Raw genomic sequence first — 18,242 nt, 5'->3', positions numbered from 1 at the left:
TGTTGTTTCAAGTAAAAACAATTATTCTGCTAAAGGTGGGAGGGCTTTTGGAAAAACTCTGAAAAAATAATGACCAGCTTCATGAAATGTAGTAGTTTAGTGGTTAAAATGTTGAAATGAGTTCAAATCCCAACACTGCCAAGATGCCCCTGCTGGGCCCTTGAGTGAGGCCCTTAACCCTCAACTGCTCAGTTGTATATAGAAAAGTAAAGGTTGGCATTAGAGGTCACTGGAATGTGCTTAAAACCCTACGTTACTATAATTCGGATTGTTTCTCATTGTACTAGAAGTTTCCTGAACAACAACCCTGAAAATATAACTCCATTAAAGATTTTTATTGATATATATCTTTAAATATTACAAAATCATAAATGAAATGGTAATGGTAATGGTAACCATGGTAACCTTTTTTATATATTTTTTTATATATATTACTGTATTTAATATATTTAAATATTTATTAATATATATTTTATTTCATATTATTTATTTGTATTTTTAAATATATTTTTTTATTATTATTTTTAGTCCTTTATAAGAAAAGTTTTGGGCCGCTTTGGTTTAGAGGGAAAAAATAAATAAAAATCAAGGTCATATTTAATGTTTAGAAGGTTGGAGATTCCCCACAAGGGGGAGCTCTTAGGCAGTATCTTGCTTGCGTGCGTGCGTGCATGCGTGCGTGCATGTGTGTGTGTGCGTGTGTGTAAAAAAAGCGGAAAACTGGCATGAAGAATAGCAGGACCTGAGAAATGCAAAAACTCACTATGCCAGTAAACATTTTGGAGAGATGTGAACAGAAATATGACAAATTTGATGTTCTCTATCTCAGCTCCTGCTGTGATTTGTAACAGGTCTATTCTTTTATTTTGTGATCACAAATGCAGAACGGTGGGGAATAAAAAATATAAAAATAAATAAAGAGCCTATAAAACACTCATGTATTTGGTCTCCCTGTGCTGTGCTGTGACTGGCTGCATTTCATTGTTGTACTAATGTAGAACACTGATTAAAAGTGAAATGGAAATCTGAATTTGGTTGTGACGAGTTTTGTTTTGCAAAAAAAAAAAAAGTTAAGATATAAAGCAATACTATACTGCATTTCAAAGCGTTGAACTAATAATCTGCTATAAATGTTGTGATAATTTAACACCTGCAAGTCAGATTTTCAACATAAAAATATCTTTTACTCATCAGTTCCTTTTTTTTTGTTTCACTTTCTGTACTACGAGTGGTAATTAAACACAAATCCAACAGGCTGGAAGAAAGAGCGATCATCTTCACTATTAACAGGCATGAAGGTGTTTAATGAATCGGTAAAAAGATACGAAGGCGATTTTAATAAAAAGTGGCACAGACTTTATTACTCAGACTCACAGCACATTCTACACAGACACCAGAAAACAGGGAACAGGGCCATGAACACCGGGAGAGCTTTACAGCTGAGTATATTGAAGAAATCCAATTTAAAATGTTTATTATTTAAAAAAAAAAAAAAAGCATAGAAATGGACGTACAAAACGAGCGTGAATGAGATTCAATGGATCCTGATATCGTTGAGATTACTGTCAAGTCCGTAGCCAATCAAAACAGGGGAAAAAAATAATTCCTATCCACATTTCCACTTCATATCCCACCTCAACACACACACACACACACGTTGCAGTTTATTAAATAAAGATGCTAAGATTTTAAAACTCAGCTGGACATTTACATTTTTCACATAATGGCAAAATGGAAAAAAAAAAAGTTAATCAAACTGATTGATCGGAGATTACATTCTGAATTTGGAGATTAACCGGGCATGCAGCTCTGCTCAGGGGGGGAATCAATGCATCCACAGTACAGGAGAAGAAAAGGAAAAGAAACAAGAACCACTCTAATTCTAAAAACGCTGTTCGAGGCCTCGAAATCGTTTGCGTCGAGGTGTTAGGAGAGCGGCGGCGGCAGGGGAGACACATCTACTGAAGAGGCTGAGGAATGTAGACTCTGAAAAGAAGCTGAAGGAAAACAGGTAGAGCAGTATGGGTTTGCTTGCTGTCCTCTAGAAGAACCGACCGGAGTACTGCTTCACACTGGAAGAGAACCACACACACAGTTCAGACTCACAGCAACAACATATTTCTTATTGAACAGCAATTATTATTTACTTAATGTTCATTCTGGATGTTTGGTTGATGTAGGATCTATAAAACTAAAAACACACACACAAATCTATAAAGAAGCAGAACAGATGATTTCCGGCTAATTTCTGAAAATTTTGTTGAAAACGTTGCTGTGGCACAGAATATTTAACTGTTGGTTGATCAAACAGCACTGACAATTCTATTAACATGCTTATAAAAACAAAGTTTCCATAAAAATGTATTAATTTATAAAGACGTGCATCTGTATCAAGATTCTACACGTTATGGAAGTAGTCTCCAGTTTCATATAAAAAGGGTTTCTGCACGTTTTACAGCTAAATTTAAGACTTTATGAGACCATCAACAATTAAATTTAAGACCTAAAGCACATCAACACACAAATACGCTCTTAGCACCTGGCCTTAACCAAACCTTCAATTAATTTGTTTCAAGCCAAGTATCGTTGAACTTGAATTTCCCCATAGCTTGAAGTTTTTTACGTCTGTGGTACAATCAGAGAAAGATTTATGCTAATTACAGGAAGCTGATTGGCTGTTACTTGCTGGTCTCATTTGTAGTCGTAATACAGTGAATTAGATTTGGAAAAGCAAAAGACCACCACCAGGAGAAGAAATTTACTGAGCACCAGAAGTAGCGTTACATGGACATCAGAAAATTAAGAGCTGTTTAAAATTAAGATGTAGAAAAGCGAATTTAAGAGTTTGTTAGACTTAAGACCGTGTGGAAATCTTGTATAAAGCTGTAATTCCAGTTTCTGAAAGGAGATTCGATATAATTTGGAAGGAGTCTCCGGTGTCGGCATATAAAAGTGCTAACGATGATCTATAACGAGTTTGTTTACACCACGTTAGCGTCCGGGACGCTATATACATGGCAGACAAGGTCAACAAATCTGAATTACTCCATAAAACATTTTTTTACATGGGGCACAAAACCTAGAACACATTCAGGTGATACATTATGAGAAATCCCTGGGAAACATGAACAAAAGCAGTTCCGAGCAGAAGAACCAGGATGTGTAAAAAAGTCTAAGAAACCTGAAGGAGATTCGATGTTTAGGAAGGAGTTAAAATCAGAATATAACGCTGACAAACTGCATGAAAAATGTGACATTTTATTAGGTAAAGTGTTTTATTACAAAAACACAAAAATTTAAATCCAACAACAAGCAACATGCAATTATTGGAGAATAATCATCTTGGTGTTTAACTCCATCATCCCCCTCAGTCTCATATGATCCCCCCCAGAACGGCATCATTCCAAGCAGATTAACAGAGCGGAGCTTGTTAAACAGTCATGCTGTTATTGTGGTAGTAAGATTTCTGGAGGCATGTAACACAAGCACATACACAGACGTGTTCGGAGTAGTTGAGAATGAAACAGACATGTGAAAGTTAGGTCTGGGTTAATGAAACATGACAGAGGGGAAGGAGGGCAGATGAGCCTGAGCCTGTGCTGTAGGGCAGACCGTGATTTGTTGTCACTTCATCTAACTAACAACAACAAAATCACAAGTCTTCCACACAGAAGCAGGCCAGCTTTCTCGCACGCTCCTGGGCTCAGAGTAGCTCGGGTTTCTGTTTCAAATAACCCGGAAACCACAAACCCCCCCTCGGAGGAAAGATCAGAGAAGAGCATAGCATTTGCAGCCAGGTGTCAAAGTACAAGCAGGTTAGGACACAAATTAGTAGCAGTTAACCACACGTTTTATGATTACAAATAAGCGGTACATTCGATGCAACCGATTTATTTCTTAGATTTGAATCATTACATAATTCGCAGTAAATTGTGATTGTGTTGCAAGTGTTTAACTCTACTGCTAATTCCATGGGACGTGAGTGTTTGTAGACATTTCAGGGCGAATGAACTTCTGGGGAAACTATTGAAAGGTTTTTTTTTTTTTTTAGATTAAAAAAAATGCCCTTTTCAAATGTATCCTGATTAGTGTACTTTATTTTACAAAAAGATTTCTGCAAATTCTTTTCAATACTTAGTCCCCCCCCCATACTAATCCAGACCTGGAAATTACTCAAACCAATTTCCATATATTTCCATACTTTTCCGAAAAATGCATAGGAACCCTGAAAGTTTGTCTTACAGGATGAACTACTGCTTCATATTTTATCTAGTTATGTTTTTTAAGTGCTCTGTCGTCTACATCCATCTTTCAGTTTGCATTTATTTCAAAAATTTCTACCTACATTTGACTGTTATAAAGCTGCCAGGGGTTTTGCCACTTTAAAACTGATACAATGCTGATATTGCATTCGAATACTTGATTACATCATGCAGGATGTTACATATAGCATTATGAAGCATTGTTCATAAATTTAAGGATCGGGTTATTTCAAATAAGTAGAAACAGAAAACATGAAATTAGATAGCATTAGAAGTATAAGGTTACTTTGGTTGTGATTACAAGAAGTCAAGAAGTTTAAGAGTGTGTGTGTGTGTGTGTGTGTGTGTGTGTGTGTGTGTGTGTGTGTGTGTGTAAAAAGCCTACTCTCAAGCCCCGAGCCATCCGATTGTGAACTTGCCTGTTCTGCAGAAGATACTGGGCGTTCTGAATCTGGTCCTGAGTTCCTGTGATGGTGATGATACGATCCTCCGAACCCTCCAGAGGCTCATCGATTTTAATGGAGGCTCCAGACTCGTGACGGATCTGTTTAATACGCTGCCCACCTTTCCCGATGATGGAACCAGCCAGCTAAGACAGGAAAAGGGTTTTCAGGCCATCTGCATGCAGGTAAAGCTGCACAGGTGCATGTGTGTGTGTGTGTGTGTGTGTGTGTGTGTGTGTGTGTGTGAGTAAAAAACAGGACTAAAGCACACTCACATCTTTGGGTATGGTGACTTGTGTTGTGATGACGGGACCGCCGATGTCACCGTAGGAACTTCGTCCGCCTGCAGATATACAGTTTAACCAGTCATTAATTAATGCCTACGTTCTAATTAGGCTCAGTCTGCACATAAAAATAGGGTGGACACTTACCGGATTGGAAGGGTTCCCAAGAAGAGTTATTGTCTTCAGATATCAGACAAGGGAAAGAAGAGAGATAAAATAGATTATCAAGATATTAGAGGTATAATAGAGAGATGTAAGTAACAGAAAACGAGGTAACACTACAGCTACTGACATGTCTGATTAGGGGTAACCTTGTGAGTGTGTGTGTGTGTGTGTGTGTGTGTGTGTGTGGGAGAAATAGCGATAGAGCGAGAGAGAGAGAGAGAGAGAGAGAGAGAGAGAGAGAGCACGATTGTGCTTATGGGAGTAAAGATGAACACTCACCATATCCACCTCCACCCTATTTATATCAGAAAGAGACAGAGAGAGAGGGTGGGGGTTAGCCCAGTCTATATGCATCAAAAATACACATGTGCACATATAAAAATAAATAAATAAATAAATAAATAAATAAAACAAATTAAAGCGCCTGACAAAGCTCTGCACTGGGAAGCTGTGCCCTGAGTTCACTGGCGAGTGTGATGGCTTTCACCTACATATCTATCGGCTCCTTGGTTACCAAGGCAACAAGTGATTCAAAAAAATCTATTGCCTAGCAACAGCAGGCCAAAGCAGTTCACAGCATATGCATCCATTACCCTGTCATATCACAGAACAAGTAGTTCCACTCAGGTTTTCTCAAACCTAGTTCCAAAATCAGAACCTTACTCTACAGACCCAGACACACCCCCATCCCAAGACCCCCTACCAACCTCTAGAACTACACACCTTTCACCAACATGCATCACAAAATATCTTACCATGCTTTCGTAGCGGTCTCCGGGTCTTCCTCTCCTGTCACTTAGAGCAGAAGGTAAATAATTAGACGTCTGACACACAGTATTTTAGTACTAGATACAGCGGTTGATGTTTCATAAATTGTTCATTTAAAAGTTTTATTTGACCTTTTAGACATTTTCGTAATCCCAGTTATAAAGCCGTTCACTAAAAAAAAATCTAACGTGTACAAAATAACTTACCTCGGTCTGTCGTCTATATTGCTGTGATGATGAGAAAACCGGTCGCCTCTGCAAAACAATAAAACGGTTAAAGCAGGGCAAGACCAAATAAACTCAAGCAGTTACTCAAAACACGAGCAAATCTAAACTGAGGATGAATTAACGCCCCCTCGATGTGAAATAAACATGACAGAACCACAAGCTCAGGAGTAAACAAGCTCTAAATAAAGATTTGATTACACCTAAAAGAATAAGGTTAACTTATTTACCCTCCTCTGGGAGGAGGTGGAGGAGGGAGGGGCAGATTTCGAGCCCGGCTCCCTCCTCGACCCCCCCTCCCCAACGGAGGTGGAGGCGGTCCACGACGAGGACTCATATCATCATAGTCGTGCCTAGAGGGGAGCATAGGGCGCCCGCCACGGCTGGGGGGCATCCGATCGAAAGCGCCACGCCCGCGCATAGGAAAACCACCCATGGGCCGTCGTCCTCTCTCTTCGAACATCATGGTGAAGCCGCCATAGTCGTAAGTCTCATCGTAGAAATTCGGGTCGTAGGGCTGAGCGCGGCCTTTGATAGGAGCCTGAGTGGGATGAAAGTGAGAATGTGAAGGCCTGATTTCCAACTCGCCTTTTGCATCAAATTACAAAAAATCTAATCAGCGGGAACATGTAACTCTACCTCTGACGTCAGTTCTAGGATGACCTTAATGCACTCCACCACTCGCTGAGGTTTTCCTCCCACTAAAACCACACGGTCTGTCGAATGCGGGCAGCATTCTTGGAAGAGTTTAATGGTCGTCTGGGTATTCTGAGACACAGGATAGCAGAGAGTAAAAAAGAATTTGGAGTTAATATTAAATTAAGCCAGAGCTACTTGTATTGATTTTCAAGGGTTTGTCCTATTGTGTGAGAAACCCAAATGAATGCAAGAGTTATATTTTGCTATACTTTTACAGTTTAATGTTTTCCCCCCGGAGATGTGCAGAAAACTTAATCTATGCTACAAGGTATTTCTAACAAGGTAACAACCTTTTTTTTTTAATTTTTAAATATAGACAATTACATTTCGCAAAATCATCCTGCGCGTCTCACGTTCACAAAAAAGATCCCAGTCGAACAAAGTGCATCATGAGCTCCAGCTTAACGAAACCTCAAGTCCTCCTATCAAGCATTTTTTGGTAAGATGTAATTCTGCCTCATGCAGGAAATTTCTGACTATTGCTAAATAAAAGAAAATCCATCATACTCAGCCTTTCTAAGTCTGCAGTTGTTGGGTAATGAGTTATTTGATTTTTTTTGTTGTTGGCTTGAATCAGAAATATTAGAATTTCACTGTAGCAATGGACGAGTGGTCCGAGCGCCAATTTGTGAAAGGGGCGGGAAAGCCGGAGGAAATGGGGGTCACGATCATACGCATGTAGGTGATTTACCTAATCAGTGTGCTCTGGTGCAGTGAGAAAGGATGAAAATAAAAAACGGGGAAGAATAGAGTCGAGAGAGAGAGATAAATAGCAAGCCTTGCAATAGCAAGTGTGTGCATGTGTTTATATGCACTGCTAAATCAAAGTGTACTAAATGAAAGTGTGGTCAAGAGTTTTTAGCGGGTGGTGCGTCGGTAATAATGTTCCGTGGGAAACACAGTGCTCCGTGTGTAGTTAAATGGACTAAACTAATTTTTATAATCGAATTTCTGGATTAATCATTTCAGCAATACTTTAGTCACATTGGACATTTTAAAGATTCATTTTGGTCACAATTACATTTTTGAAAGGTAAAGTTTAAAGTTAAAAATCATGGACCTAATACAAGACAAATGAATAAATAACCGTACAAACAAATCTTTTAATAAACCCTACACACCTTACCTCTCTGAGCTCCTTAATTTTGGCCCCTTTGACACCAATAATGCCTCCTGCTAAACTTTGATGAATCAGAAGGCGCAGCTCGCAATCAAAATCTATACCATTGTAGTGCTGGTACTGCCAAACAGAAGACCAAAAAAAAAGAACTTAAAAATTAACCAGCATGCATATGTGCCTATTGTAATCAGGGTTCCTACACATTTTGTTTTATTTTAAAATTCCATACTCAATTACACAGACTTCACAAACAATTTTAAGACTATATTTAACATCTAAAATAATGATTTTTACTTCCAACTATAACCAGTTACGTTACAATCTTTGATGTATGTCAAAGTCTGAATTTCTGATGTCTTCCATGTGTCCCGTCATGGGAACTGCTGCCAGTCACAGCTGGTGACGGCCTGGCAGCACCGAGAGTCTGCTCCTAACTCCACAAAACACACCTTTTGGCCATGTCCACACTAATACGTTGTTTTATGGTTTAAAAATGCATATTTTGCTCTCCGATTTGGCTTCTGCCCACACTTTGATGCAGTTTTTTCAGTGAAGGAAATCTAACTTTTGGAAAACACTGCATTACAAACTGTTAAAGAGGCTTTTGAAAACGATGATGCATTTTTGATCATTGCCACAAGGTTTCAAAAAGCCGAAAAGTAAATAAACGCCAGGCAGAAATGATGCCGTTTTGCTCATGCACAGTAAAGGGATGCAAGTGTTTTCAGACATTTCAGTTTGAAGTGTGGACGTGGAGCGTTTTTAGACGGAAAAACGCCGTTTTTAAAATGTATCCGGATTAGTGTAGACACAGCATTTGTTTTATTAAAAATATATATATTTACTATTTATTAATATTATATTTTAGAAAACAGAGTAGTGCAATAGAATGAAAACATATTTTCATTCTCCGTTCTTTTTCCCATACAAATCGCAAATCAAATTCAATAATTTTTTTAAATGCGTAGGAACCCTGACATCTCTTTTTACCTAACGTCTGTAATACATGCATTAACGAAAAACGTAACCCAAATCTCTTCCTGTAGACCTTTCAAGCTCAGACCTTACCTCCTCCAGAGTAGGGATGATCTTCAGAAGAATCTCTCCAATTGTCTCGATATCTGCACTCACGCTCAAGATGCTGCACCCACCAAACAAAAGCACAAAGACAAGAGCAAAAAAAAAAAAAAAAACAAAGAAACAAAACAAAAGACACTGAAATGTACATTCAAAAGCATAATTGTAATAAAAAGCAGTTTTGAGTTTTAAGAATAAACAAAAAAAAACTAAAAAAAACCCTGAACACATGTGTGGTTCTCCGAGAATGGACTGAAGTACGAGTCACTGACATGCATCTGTGCCTTGCACATTCAACAAACAATCCCGAGGAAGTACGCAACAAACCATGGGAGAAAGCTACGTGTTTTATACACACCACCATTGAGAGGATATTGAGAGAAGCATAGAGGGGAAGAAAAACTAAATTTCCACTTGGTTGTGATACACCAGGAACGATAATCAATAGTTAGATATTGACAAGATGTAGGGGGGGAAAAGATCAGCCAAAAATGAAATGCAAAAGCAAAAATAAAATGGTAGAGACCACAAGGTGATGGAAGAGGCCTGTTTTTTGGCCTGAGAAAAAAATAAAATAAATAATAGAACAGAAAAAGGAAACCAGGTAGGAAATGCAGTAGAGGACAAATGACTTGAAAACAAGACAACAGTGATGAAGACAGAGAGGGGAAGTGAGACAGCAGCAGTCAGACAGTGTCTCTGAAAAAAGTGAAATGGTGGGCAACAAAGACAAAGTTTTTTTTTTAACCAATTAAGTCAATACCAGAGCAAGAAACAGCAACAGCAGCGACAACACCAAATATAAATATCTAAACACTTCAAGCAGTGTTCCTTACATTCAAACTAGAAATATTCTCCCGCTTTTTTTTTGTCGTAATACCAACTTCATTAACATCTCAAAGAAAAAAGGTCGTAAAAAAAATTAATACTGAAGGGGGTGTTTGGGGGGTAGGGGAGAAGACATTAAAAAAAAAAAACAAATGGTACAATACATGTTTCTTAAAAAGGGGCGATATTATGTGTATAAAAAAAATGTTAATATGAAACAGAAGGTTATCAAAGACATGTGTTCTCTGTTCTAATCAGGCAGTGAGGCAATAACTGGTGGGACATACCGCTCTGGGCCACTGCTGTCTGGGACTGATACACTGGCATTGTACTGCAATGGTCGTGGAGGTTGGCATTGGGCAGGGGCATTCAATCAATCACATGTTGTCAAGTAAGGTGCCCGTTTAGGGAGGGGCACGATTATGGGGCCAACCGGGGTGTCAGGTGGGCGGGCGTTCAGGGGCGGAGGTTGGGCCAACGTCAAGGTGGGCAACGCAGGAGGGACATGTCGATCCAGAACATGGGCAACAGAGGAAGGTGGCCAAAAACAAAACAAAACAAAAGTAAAGGAGAGGGAAGAGGGGGAGAAGGAATACATTTTAATTGAATACAAAGCTATATTCACTATATTGTTTAAAAAAATTTTTTTTTACTGACTTGGCAACAAGTGCACAAGAAACAGCTCTGGACAGATTTGAAGACAGTTTAGATAGAAAACTAATACAGGAGTTAATTAAGACTATGGGTCAGCTCAAGAGTCTAGACATCTGTTTTTAGGGCTTTGGCAGGAAATGGATAGCCCGCCATGACATCCCTATCAGGGTGAGCTCTGAAGGAGTTAAGATTGAGCACTTTATTAATGAAATGGCAAAACCCTGCAATCAGAGAGCATGAGAGTCTGTCCAAATGAGCTAACCTATAGGTAGAGCACATCACTGTGCCGTCTACGAAGAGCAAGATTTCCCCGTTTTGGGTCAAGTAGCATGCAAAGTGATTAGCACCCTTACACATCGGGCTTATTAGGATTGAGTTATGAGATTTGAACAGAATCAATTGGTGCTTTCGTTTGAGATCAAATCCAGATGATTAGTAAAAATAAAAATAAAAATGTTGAGCAACAAAAGAAATTGAAAATCATGATCGCTGATGATCTGAAAGGCAACTCCCACCCAGCTTTTTACAGAAATGTAATCAACTGCCCTTTCTGAAGCTGAAAACACTCACGTCTGTCCGGAGCGCTTTAATGTTCTTGCCACCTTTTCCGATCACTGCACCAGCATTCTGGGAGCGGGGAAAAAAAAAAAAGATGAAAACATTTATAATAAATACCATCAAAATGTGTTTATAGTTGCACTGATTTTAAACAGCAAGACCTCTTATTATTTTTATGCTTTTACTGATAAAAAAAAACCTTAACCATACCCAAATTAATTCTACATCCCGGTAAGACTCACTTTGCTCTGTAGCAGCACTCTCAGCTCCACCATCTCATCTGTGTTACGAGATCGTTTGAAGGCTTGTTCCTCATCCATGTCCTCAGCAGGGCGTTTACCTGTTATCAGTGAAACGTCAACGGTATGATGCAGAACCGAAGCTGTTAAGTCCAAAACCTGTTCAAGTTTATAAAACACTTACACTCACGTCATATTAAACAGGAAAAAAAAGGATTTACTCAGAAATGAATCGTCGTCTGTGCAGGCGTATAGAACAGGTTGTTGCCGTTATTTTAATGTGTAGTGGAAAAGTGTTTGATCATTTCTAATCTAAGAACAAACGAGGGCAGTTGACATAAGGTAATTAAAACCTGATCTCACATCATCTTAGGAAAAAGTAAATTATATATATATATTATTTTTTTTTTTTTTAATGTTTATCATATCTCTGTACAATTCAACAGATCATTCATGAGGATCACACTCGGAGTTAAGCGACAATAATACAAAAAAGGTTTGTGGATCCCTAACCATTACATTAGTTTGTAATTGTTTAAAGGCCCATTCACCATTTACTCTTGTGTTACTGAGGCTATGTGTACACTAATCCAGATGTGTGTTTTTTTTGTGTGTGTGTTAACTGGATCTGCTGTCTCAGTGTGAACAGAAGGCCCAAAAAAAAAAAAAAAAAAAAAAAAAAAAAAGAGGAAAATGTGTTTTCGAACTAAAACATTAATGTGGACATGACCTGGGAAGGTGTTCATTTATTTTTGGTTATTAGATTCAAGAGCATGACTGAGGAATTTGTGATCAGTAGGTGGTTGGAGTTGCACTTCTTCCACTCGAGACTTTGAAAAAGCAAATGTTTTCATGTAGCTTGCTTTGTGCACAGGGACATTAGTAGGTATGTTTGGGGAAATATACAAGTACATGGGTCAAATGTTTACAAATCTTTGACTATGTAGTGTAACTATATGTCAAATAAGCCCACGTCCATTAAACCGCCTGGTCCTTACAACTACCCTGTATTATAATTTACTTTTGTATGATTAGTAAAAATAGCTCATACTTGGGCTCGGCTGATGTGTATAGTGCAGCTGATGTGTATAGTGCAGCAGGTGGTGGCATTTGGGGAGGTGGTTGCTAAGTTTTTAGATGAAAACTGTGGATGTAGCCTCAGAGGTTAAGGCATTGGACTTAATCATAAACTGGAAATGAAGATCATAAGTTCAAACCCCACCACCACCACTATGGGGCCCTTGAACAAGGCCCTTAACTCTCAACTGCTCAGTGGTAAGTCTGGAAAAAAAGCACCTGCCAAATGCCATAAATGTACATTTGAAAAAATCTGCCCATGCTATATAAAACAAAGTGCATTAACCTTTGAATATGACAGTCCTGTACGTACAAGAACTCCAACTCCTCCAAAGTCCACTCTGACATCACCTCTACTACAGCACTACATCTTACCGTTAGTGTCAGTGTTACTGAATGTGGTCTCTTCGTCCTGCTGTTCAATTTCTGTCTCCATTGTCTTCTTTCCAGGAGAAAACAGGAAAGGGCTCTCCTCTCCACGGGAAAACGCTGCAAGACAAACAAGGCAAAAGGATCAGCACAGAGTTGAGGGCATCAGAGTAACTTCTGCCCCCTGTCAATGTGTGACATGTGTATTATGCTGCTGAAGACAGGACAATATACTAAGATCTGATGGAGGCTGCACAGATGTCAGTGTAGGATCAGATCTGATGTTTGTTAGGATGTGTGTATACTGCAGACCATTTAAAATAAAAAGGAAAACAAACAAGGACTTGTCTGTATACATTCAGAGACAAATCACGCATACATTAAACCTATATCTAACACTATATAGATGTATATAATCCGATCAATAAGGCCTAATATTATTACATTGAGCTAGTTTCTAATAAAATAATATACATGAGCATATCAAATCAAAATCGCCGTCTGTGCAAAACAGATTTCCGGAGAAGACGACATTCTCTCGTAGCTCGTCGCGGAGCCTGAATCGTAAAATGGCTTGCGGAAAAGCCTGCTGGCCCTCCCTCGCGTTAGCATGTTAGCATGCTAGCGTTGTGTGCAGCGTCATTACAGCGCATGCCAATAATTTCTCCTGTTAGCGCCATTAATGAGAACCAGGTGCCCGGTTGCCCTGACAACCCAACGTCACGTCAGTCATTAGCTAACGCATGCTAGCATAAAAAAAAAACCCCACACACTCCATTTTAACATGCTAACACGCTAGCTACATGCTATACCTTTCCTACCGCTAGCTAAAGACTGTCGACGGACAACTCCTTCCTTCCCCTTACACTACGACTGCCCTTAGCTTCGCTAGCTTCATTTTATTCTCATGTATGTAAATATATATTCTCATTCCGACTTATTCGGCACAGACCTGCTCACGGCGCCTCTCGTCACTCCGCTTTATGTTTATATATTTTTTCGGCTAAGAAATCGAGCTAGCACCCGCTCCGTCCTGATTTCATTGCATATTTTACACGGGCGTCTGTCGTCAGCTGTGATTGGTCAAAACGGACGCTCGTGTTAATCTATTCTCCATTCTGATTGGACAAATCAACTGTCAATTAAACGTTCAAGGCCTTTAGCAAAGCCGAACTATTCGCTAAGGCAAATGTCCCTCTTAATAAATCTCCCCGCCTACTTGATTTATGATAGATAGATAGATAGATAGATAGATAGATAGATAGATAGATAGATAGATAGATAGATAGATAGATAGATAGATAGATAGATAGATGGATGGATGGATGGATGGATGGATGGATGGATGGATGGAAAGAAAGAAAGAAAGAAAGAAAGAAAGAAAGAAAGAAAGAAAGAAAGAAAGAAAGAAAGAATTAATAGACAAAAGAAAGAAAGAAAGAAAGAAAGAAAGAAAGAAAGAAAGAAAGAAGACAGTGAGGCAGGAGGCAAGAAAGAAAGAAAGAAAGAAAGAAAGAAAGAAAGAAAGAAAGAAAGAAAGAAAGAAAGAAAGAAAGAAAGAAAGAAGACAGTGAGGAAGAAAAAGAAAGAAAGAAAGAAAGAAAGAAAGAAAGAAAGAAAGAAAGAAAGAAAGAAAGAAAGAAAGAAAGAAAGAAAGAAAGTGAGGCCGGAGGCAAGAAAGAAAGAAAGAAAGAAAGAAGAAAGAAAGAAAGAAAGAAAGAAAGAAAGAAAGAAAGAAAGAAAGAAAGAAAGAAAGAAAGAAGAAAGTGAGGCCGGAGGCAAGAAAGAAAGAAAGAAAGAAAGAAAGAAAGAAAGAAAGAAAGAAAGAAAGAAAGAAAGAAAGAAAGAAAGAAAGAAGAAAGTGAGGCCGGAGGCAAGAAAGAAAGAAAGAAAGAAAGAAAGAGAAAGAAAGAAAGAAAGAAAGAAAGAAAGAAAGAAAGAAAGAAAGAAAGAAAGAAAGAAAGAAAGAAAGAAAGAAAGAAAGTGAGGCCGGAGGCAAGAAAGAAAGAAAGAAAAAGAAAGAAAGAAGACTAACAGCCCTGGTCCCTTCCCTGGTGGATACACAATAAAGCCAGGTCCTGTAACACACACCTGTTTGAATGTTTGCATAAGTGTGATTTTTAATCAGAACTTATTGTTGTTGTTTTGGGCCCAAAACAAATCTGCTTTCTGTAATACACATAATGTCAGCATACAGGTTGGTCTGAACTTTTAGGGCAATTTAACCTGCATTCAGGTGTCTTGTAGCCAAGGTGTATTTTAGGGTACAAACCTGAAATTAAACCCTGGAAAGAATCCCTGGGAATTAACCCTGGAAATGAAGCAGAATGACATGAATTTTGTATTGAATAGCCAGCTCTTTATAATTTTACATTTATTTGTGTTCAGGATATGACATTGCTGATCATTTTGCAGATATTACGATGATAATAATGGACTTTCACATATACATTTACGCCATTTAGCAGATGCCCTTTTCCAGAGCCCTTATCCTGTACTCACAATTACTGTCAGCTTTTTAGACAATAATGGCTGTATGTTATTTTAGAGGACAGTAAACCTGCACATTGACTACTCTAAAATATTTCCAAGTTTTAATTCTATGGTCTTGTCCCTTGACAAGATATAATAAAATGGTTGCTGGAGAATTTTATTTAATTTAATTTCTGATCAAAGGAAAGTAATGATATAAAAAGACTAAAAATAAAGATTTGATCCGATCTAAATATTGTATTACACGTTTTTTTTTCCTTCTCATGGTGTCTGCGGTCATCCTGTACCTTAAACCAGAACAAGCAGCTTTTTGAGCGTCTAACTGTTTAATCCAAACACACCTATTAACTGATAGTTAGTTTATAGACAGTTCTGAGCGTTCATGTGAACCATCACAGCAAGCATTTCTAAATTATTTATAGACAACTCAATATGTAATATAATAAAAGACAGACAGTTGCCTACTGTACTCTGTTACATATTAAGATGGATGGTGCTGTTTATTAGCCACACTGAGCTGCTGTACTGTGCAGATCCACCCAAGTGCCCATATCCAGTCATTTCATAAATGTTGTTGTTTACCCTTAGGCTCTAGAAAAAGGACATCTGGTTTCTTGCAATCTGCAGTTCATCAGATACACAACAAAAGCTATCAGCACCTCTCAATTATAAATAAAGACTTTTGACAAGGATGGCCAGGGATTGGAGGTTTATAGCTACTCAAACATAAGTGATAAGAAGAACTGATTTGTATTTCTTGTTGGCTTGCTGTAGCACAAACATGTAGCTTGCTAATGTTGTTATTGTTGCATTCATACAGGAATAAAACACTTCAGGACAAGCTGTCCTAAGAAAAGTCAGGGTTGTAGCAAAAACACTAACCTTAAACACTGAAGCTCAACCTGCTCCCTACTCTCACCACAAATCACAATATCATCCACAAACCTCGTAGTCCATGAAGACTCCTGCCTGACCTCGTCCGTCAACCTGTCCATCACCACTGCAAACAAGAAAGGGCTCAGAGCCGATCCTTGATGCAGTCTAACCTCCACCTTAAACCAGTCTTGTGTTCCTACTTTTTGTTCTCTAAATCCACAAACACACAATGCAACACCTTCTGACCTTCTCAATACTTCTCCATTAACATTCTTAAAGCATTGCTGCTGAGTAACTAAACATTTTTATTCTACAGACTAAAGCAAGGCTGAACTATACCACGCTTCTTCGCCCTCTTGTGGTAAAAACCTGTTAAAACACCTTAATTTATGTTGGTGTTTAGGTGTTTTTATATATTTGATAATATATTTAAATAATTTAAGATTTCAATTTAAAGACTTTACACCAAGGAATGGAAGATTTAGATACATTATTATAAAGACAACAGAAGTATAATTAAGTAAAATTATTATTATTATTATTATTATTATTATTATTACTTGATGTATTATTATTACATTATTACTGTTCTTAATGCAGTGCACTTGTGTTTTCCCCATATGTACATGAGTAAACTTTGAAGTAATGCCAAATTAAATCATCATACACATGAATTTAGTTTTAGAATGAAAATATTAGTCAGCCATCTAATAACAGCTCTCTTACCTTCATTGATTTCAAATATTATATTTGACAATTAGCTTTTTTCGATTGTTGCACCTTGCACATGCAATTAGCACCCAATAGACTTGATGATGTATATATATATATATATACTCTGCAGTAATCACGTTTTGCAACCTGAACTAACTAAACACAAGCTGAATATCAAGAGTTTTATTATTGTTATATATATATATATATATATATATATATATATATATATATATATATATATATATATATATATAGTATTTTTTATACCCATACCCATTCTCTACACATATGTCTAACATATATCTGCACTACTATTTTATTTTTGTGTATCTATATATACCTTTTATATATATATATATATATATATATATATATATATATATATATATATATATATATATATATATATATATATATATATATTTTGCTTGTTTATTTAGCTTGCAATTTATATACTTTCTACTTGAGGTACCTTTTCAACAGTGTCTGCTCATTTTTTTACTGTCATAGAGATAACTATTTACTATTTCAATGTCTACATATCTCTTCACTGCTATAGACTTTATATTTATTCACTGTAAATATGTTTACATACACACACACACATGCCCACAATTAGAGTTTTTGTTATTTCTTTTCATTTTTTCTTCTTGCACCAGTTTCCCATCGCAGAGTTTTTTTTTTTTTCCAGCAGTGGCATTTCTGCTCCGTAGTTATTCCTTCTTAGATGCAACCCATCTTGTGCGTCAAAGTGCACGTCATCCCCCGGTAATGGCTGTCAGTGGATTGGGCTTTTGTTGAAGGCGCGCGACACGCGGCACGGCACGCTCGTAGCACGAAATGGACAAAAAATAAACTTTAGGGGTAGAAACAGTTTTAATAAAAAAAATAATAAACAAACATGATCAAAGAAATTAGCAGGGTGCATAATTAATGATGGGCATATCTATCTATCTATCTATCTATCTATCTATCTATCTATCTATCTATATATATATATATATATATATATATATATATATATATAGAGAGAGAGAGAGAGAGAGAGAGAGAGAGAGAGAGAGAGAGAGAGAGAGAGAGAGAGAGAGAGAGAGAGAGAGAAGGATAAGACAGGATGATGTAAATATTCATGTAAATTGTAGGTGTGATGCGTTTGTCTTGTCCTAATCGATAGTCACTCTGCCTCCCACACACACACACACACACACACCCGCACACGCGCGCGCGTTCTGTGGCACGGCGCTGGATCGGGCACCATAACACCCCACCACCCTCCCACCCCTATCCCCCGGGCTAAGTGCTTGCGGTGCCACGTTATACCACTTCTCTGTATGGTGGACAGTGGAGCATCGCCTGAGTGGACGCGCAGCATCATCATCATCCTCCTGG

At 37.9% G+C, this 18,242-nt stretch overlaps 1 protein-coding gene across 2 annotated transcripts; it reads right to left on the bottom strand.

Annotated features, from left to right (window-relative positions):
• Positions 1-1,333: 1,333 nt before the first annotated feature.
• Positions 1,334-13,862, bottom strand: hnrpkl (heterogeneous nuclear ribonucleoprotein K, like). Of its 2 annotated transcripts, none has more exons than XM_046838690.1 (16): positions 13,720-13,862; positions 12,774-12,887; positions 11,325-11,422; positions 11,095-11,151; positions 10,158-10,201; positions 9,034-9,106; positions 7,972-8,085; positions 6,786-6,914; positions 6,377-6,687; positions 6,129-6,176; positions 5,910-5,949; positions 5,434-5,449; positions 5,137-5,169; positions 4,981-5,048; positions 4,682-4,851; positions 1,334-2,072 (listed from the first exon to the last, which is right to left on the bottom strand). In XM_046838690.1, exons 2-16 carry the CDS (start codon positions 12,832-12,834, stop codon positions 2,042-2,044), a joined length of 1,293 nt encoding a protein of 430 aa, XP_046694646.1. In that variant the 5' UTR covers positions 12,835-12,887; positions 13,720-13,862; the 3' UTR covers positions 1,334-2,041. The 2 variants fall into 2 exon arrangements, with proteins under 2 accessions (XP_046694646.1, XP_046694648.1); XM_046838692.1 differs by lacking the exon at positions 13,720-13,862 and adding an exon at positions 13,242-13,395.
• Positions 13,863-18,242: the final 4,380 nt, after the last annotated feature.

Source organism: Silurus meridionalis, chromosome 25, assembly GCF_014805685.1.
Source record: "Silurus meridionalis isolate SWU-2019-XX chromosome 25, ASM1480568v1, whole genome shotgun sequence".
Classification (NCBI taxonomy): domain Eukaryota; kingdom Metazoa; phylum Chordata; class Actinopteri; order Siluriformes; family Siluridae; genus Silurus; species Silurus meridionalis.
This window is presented reverse-complemented; position numbering and strand designations above follow the sequence as displayed.

Coding starts and splice junctions, on each gene's coding strand:
- hnrpkl (XM_046838690.1), bottom strand. CDS start 12,834: ATGGAGACAGAAATTGAACAGCAGGACGAAGAGACCACATTCAGTAAC. Junction 11,423..12,773: donor CAGTAACACTGACACTAACG/GTAAGATGTAGT, acceptor CACTGATAACAG/GTAAACGCCCTGCTGAGGAC. Junction 6,177..6,376: donor CCACCTCCTCCCAGAGGAGG/GTAAATAAGTTA, acceptor ATTGTTTTGCAG/AGGCGACCGGTTTTCTCATC.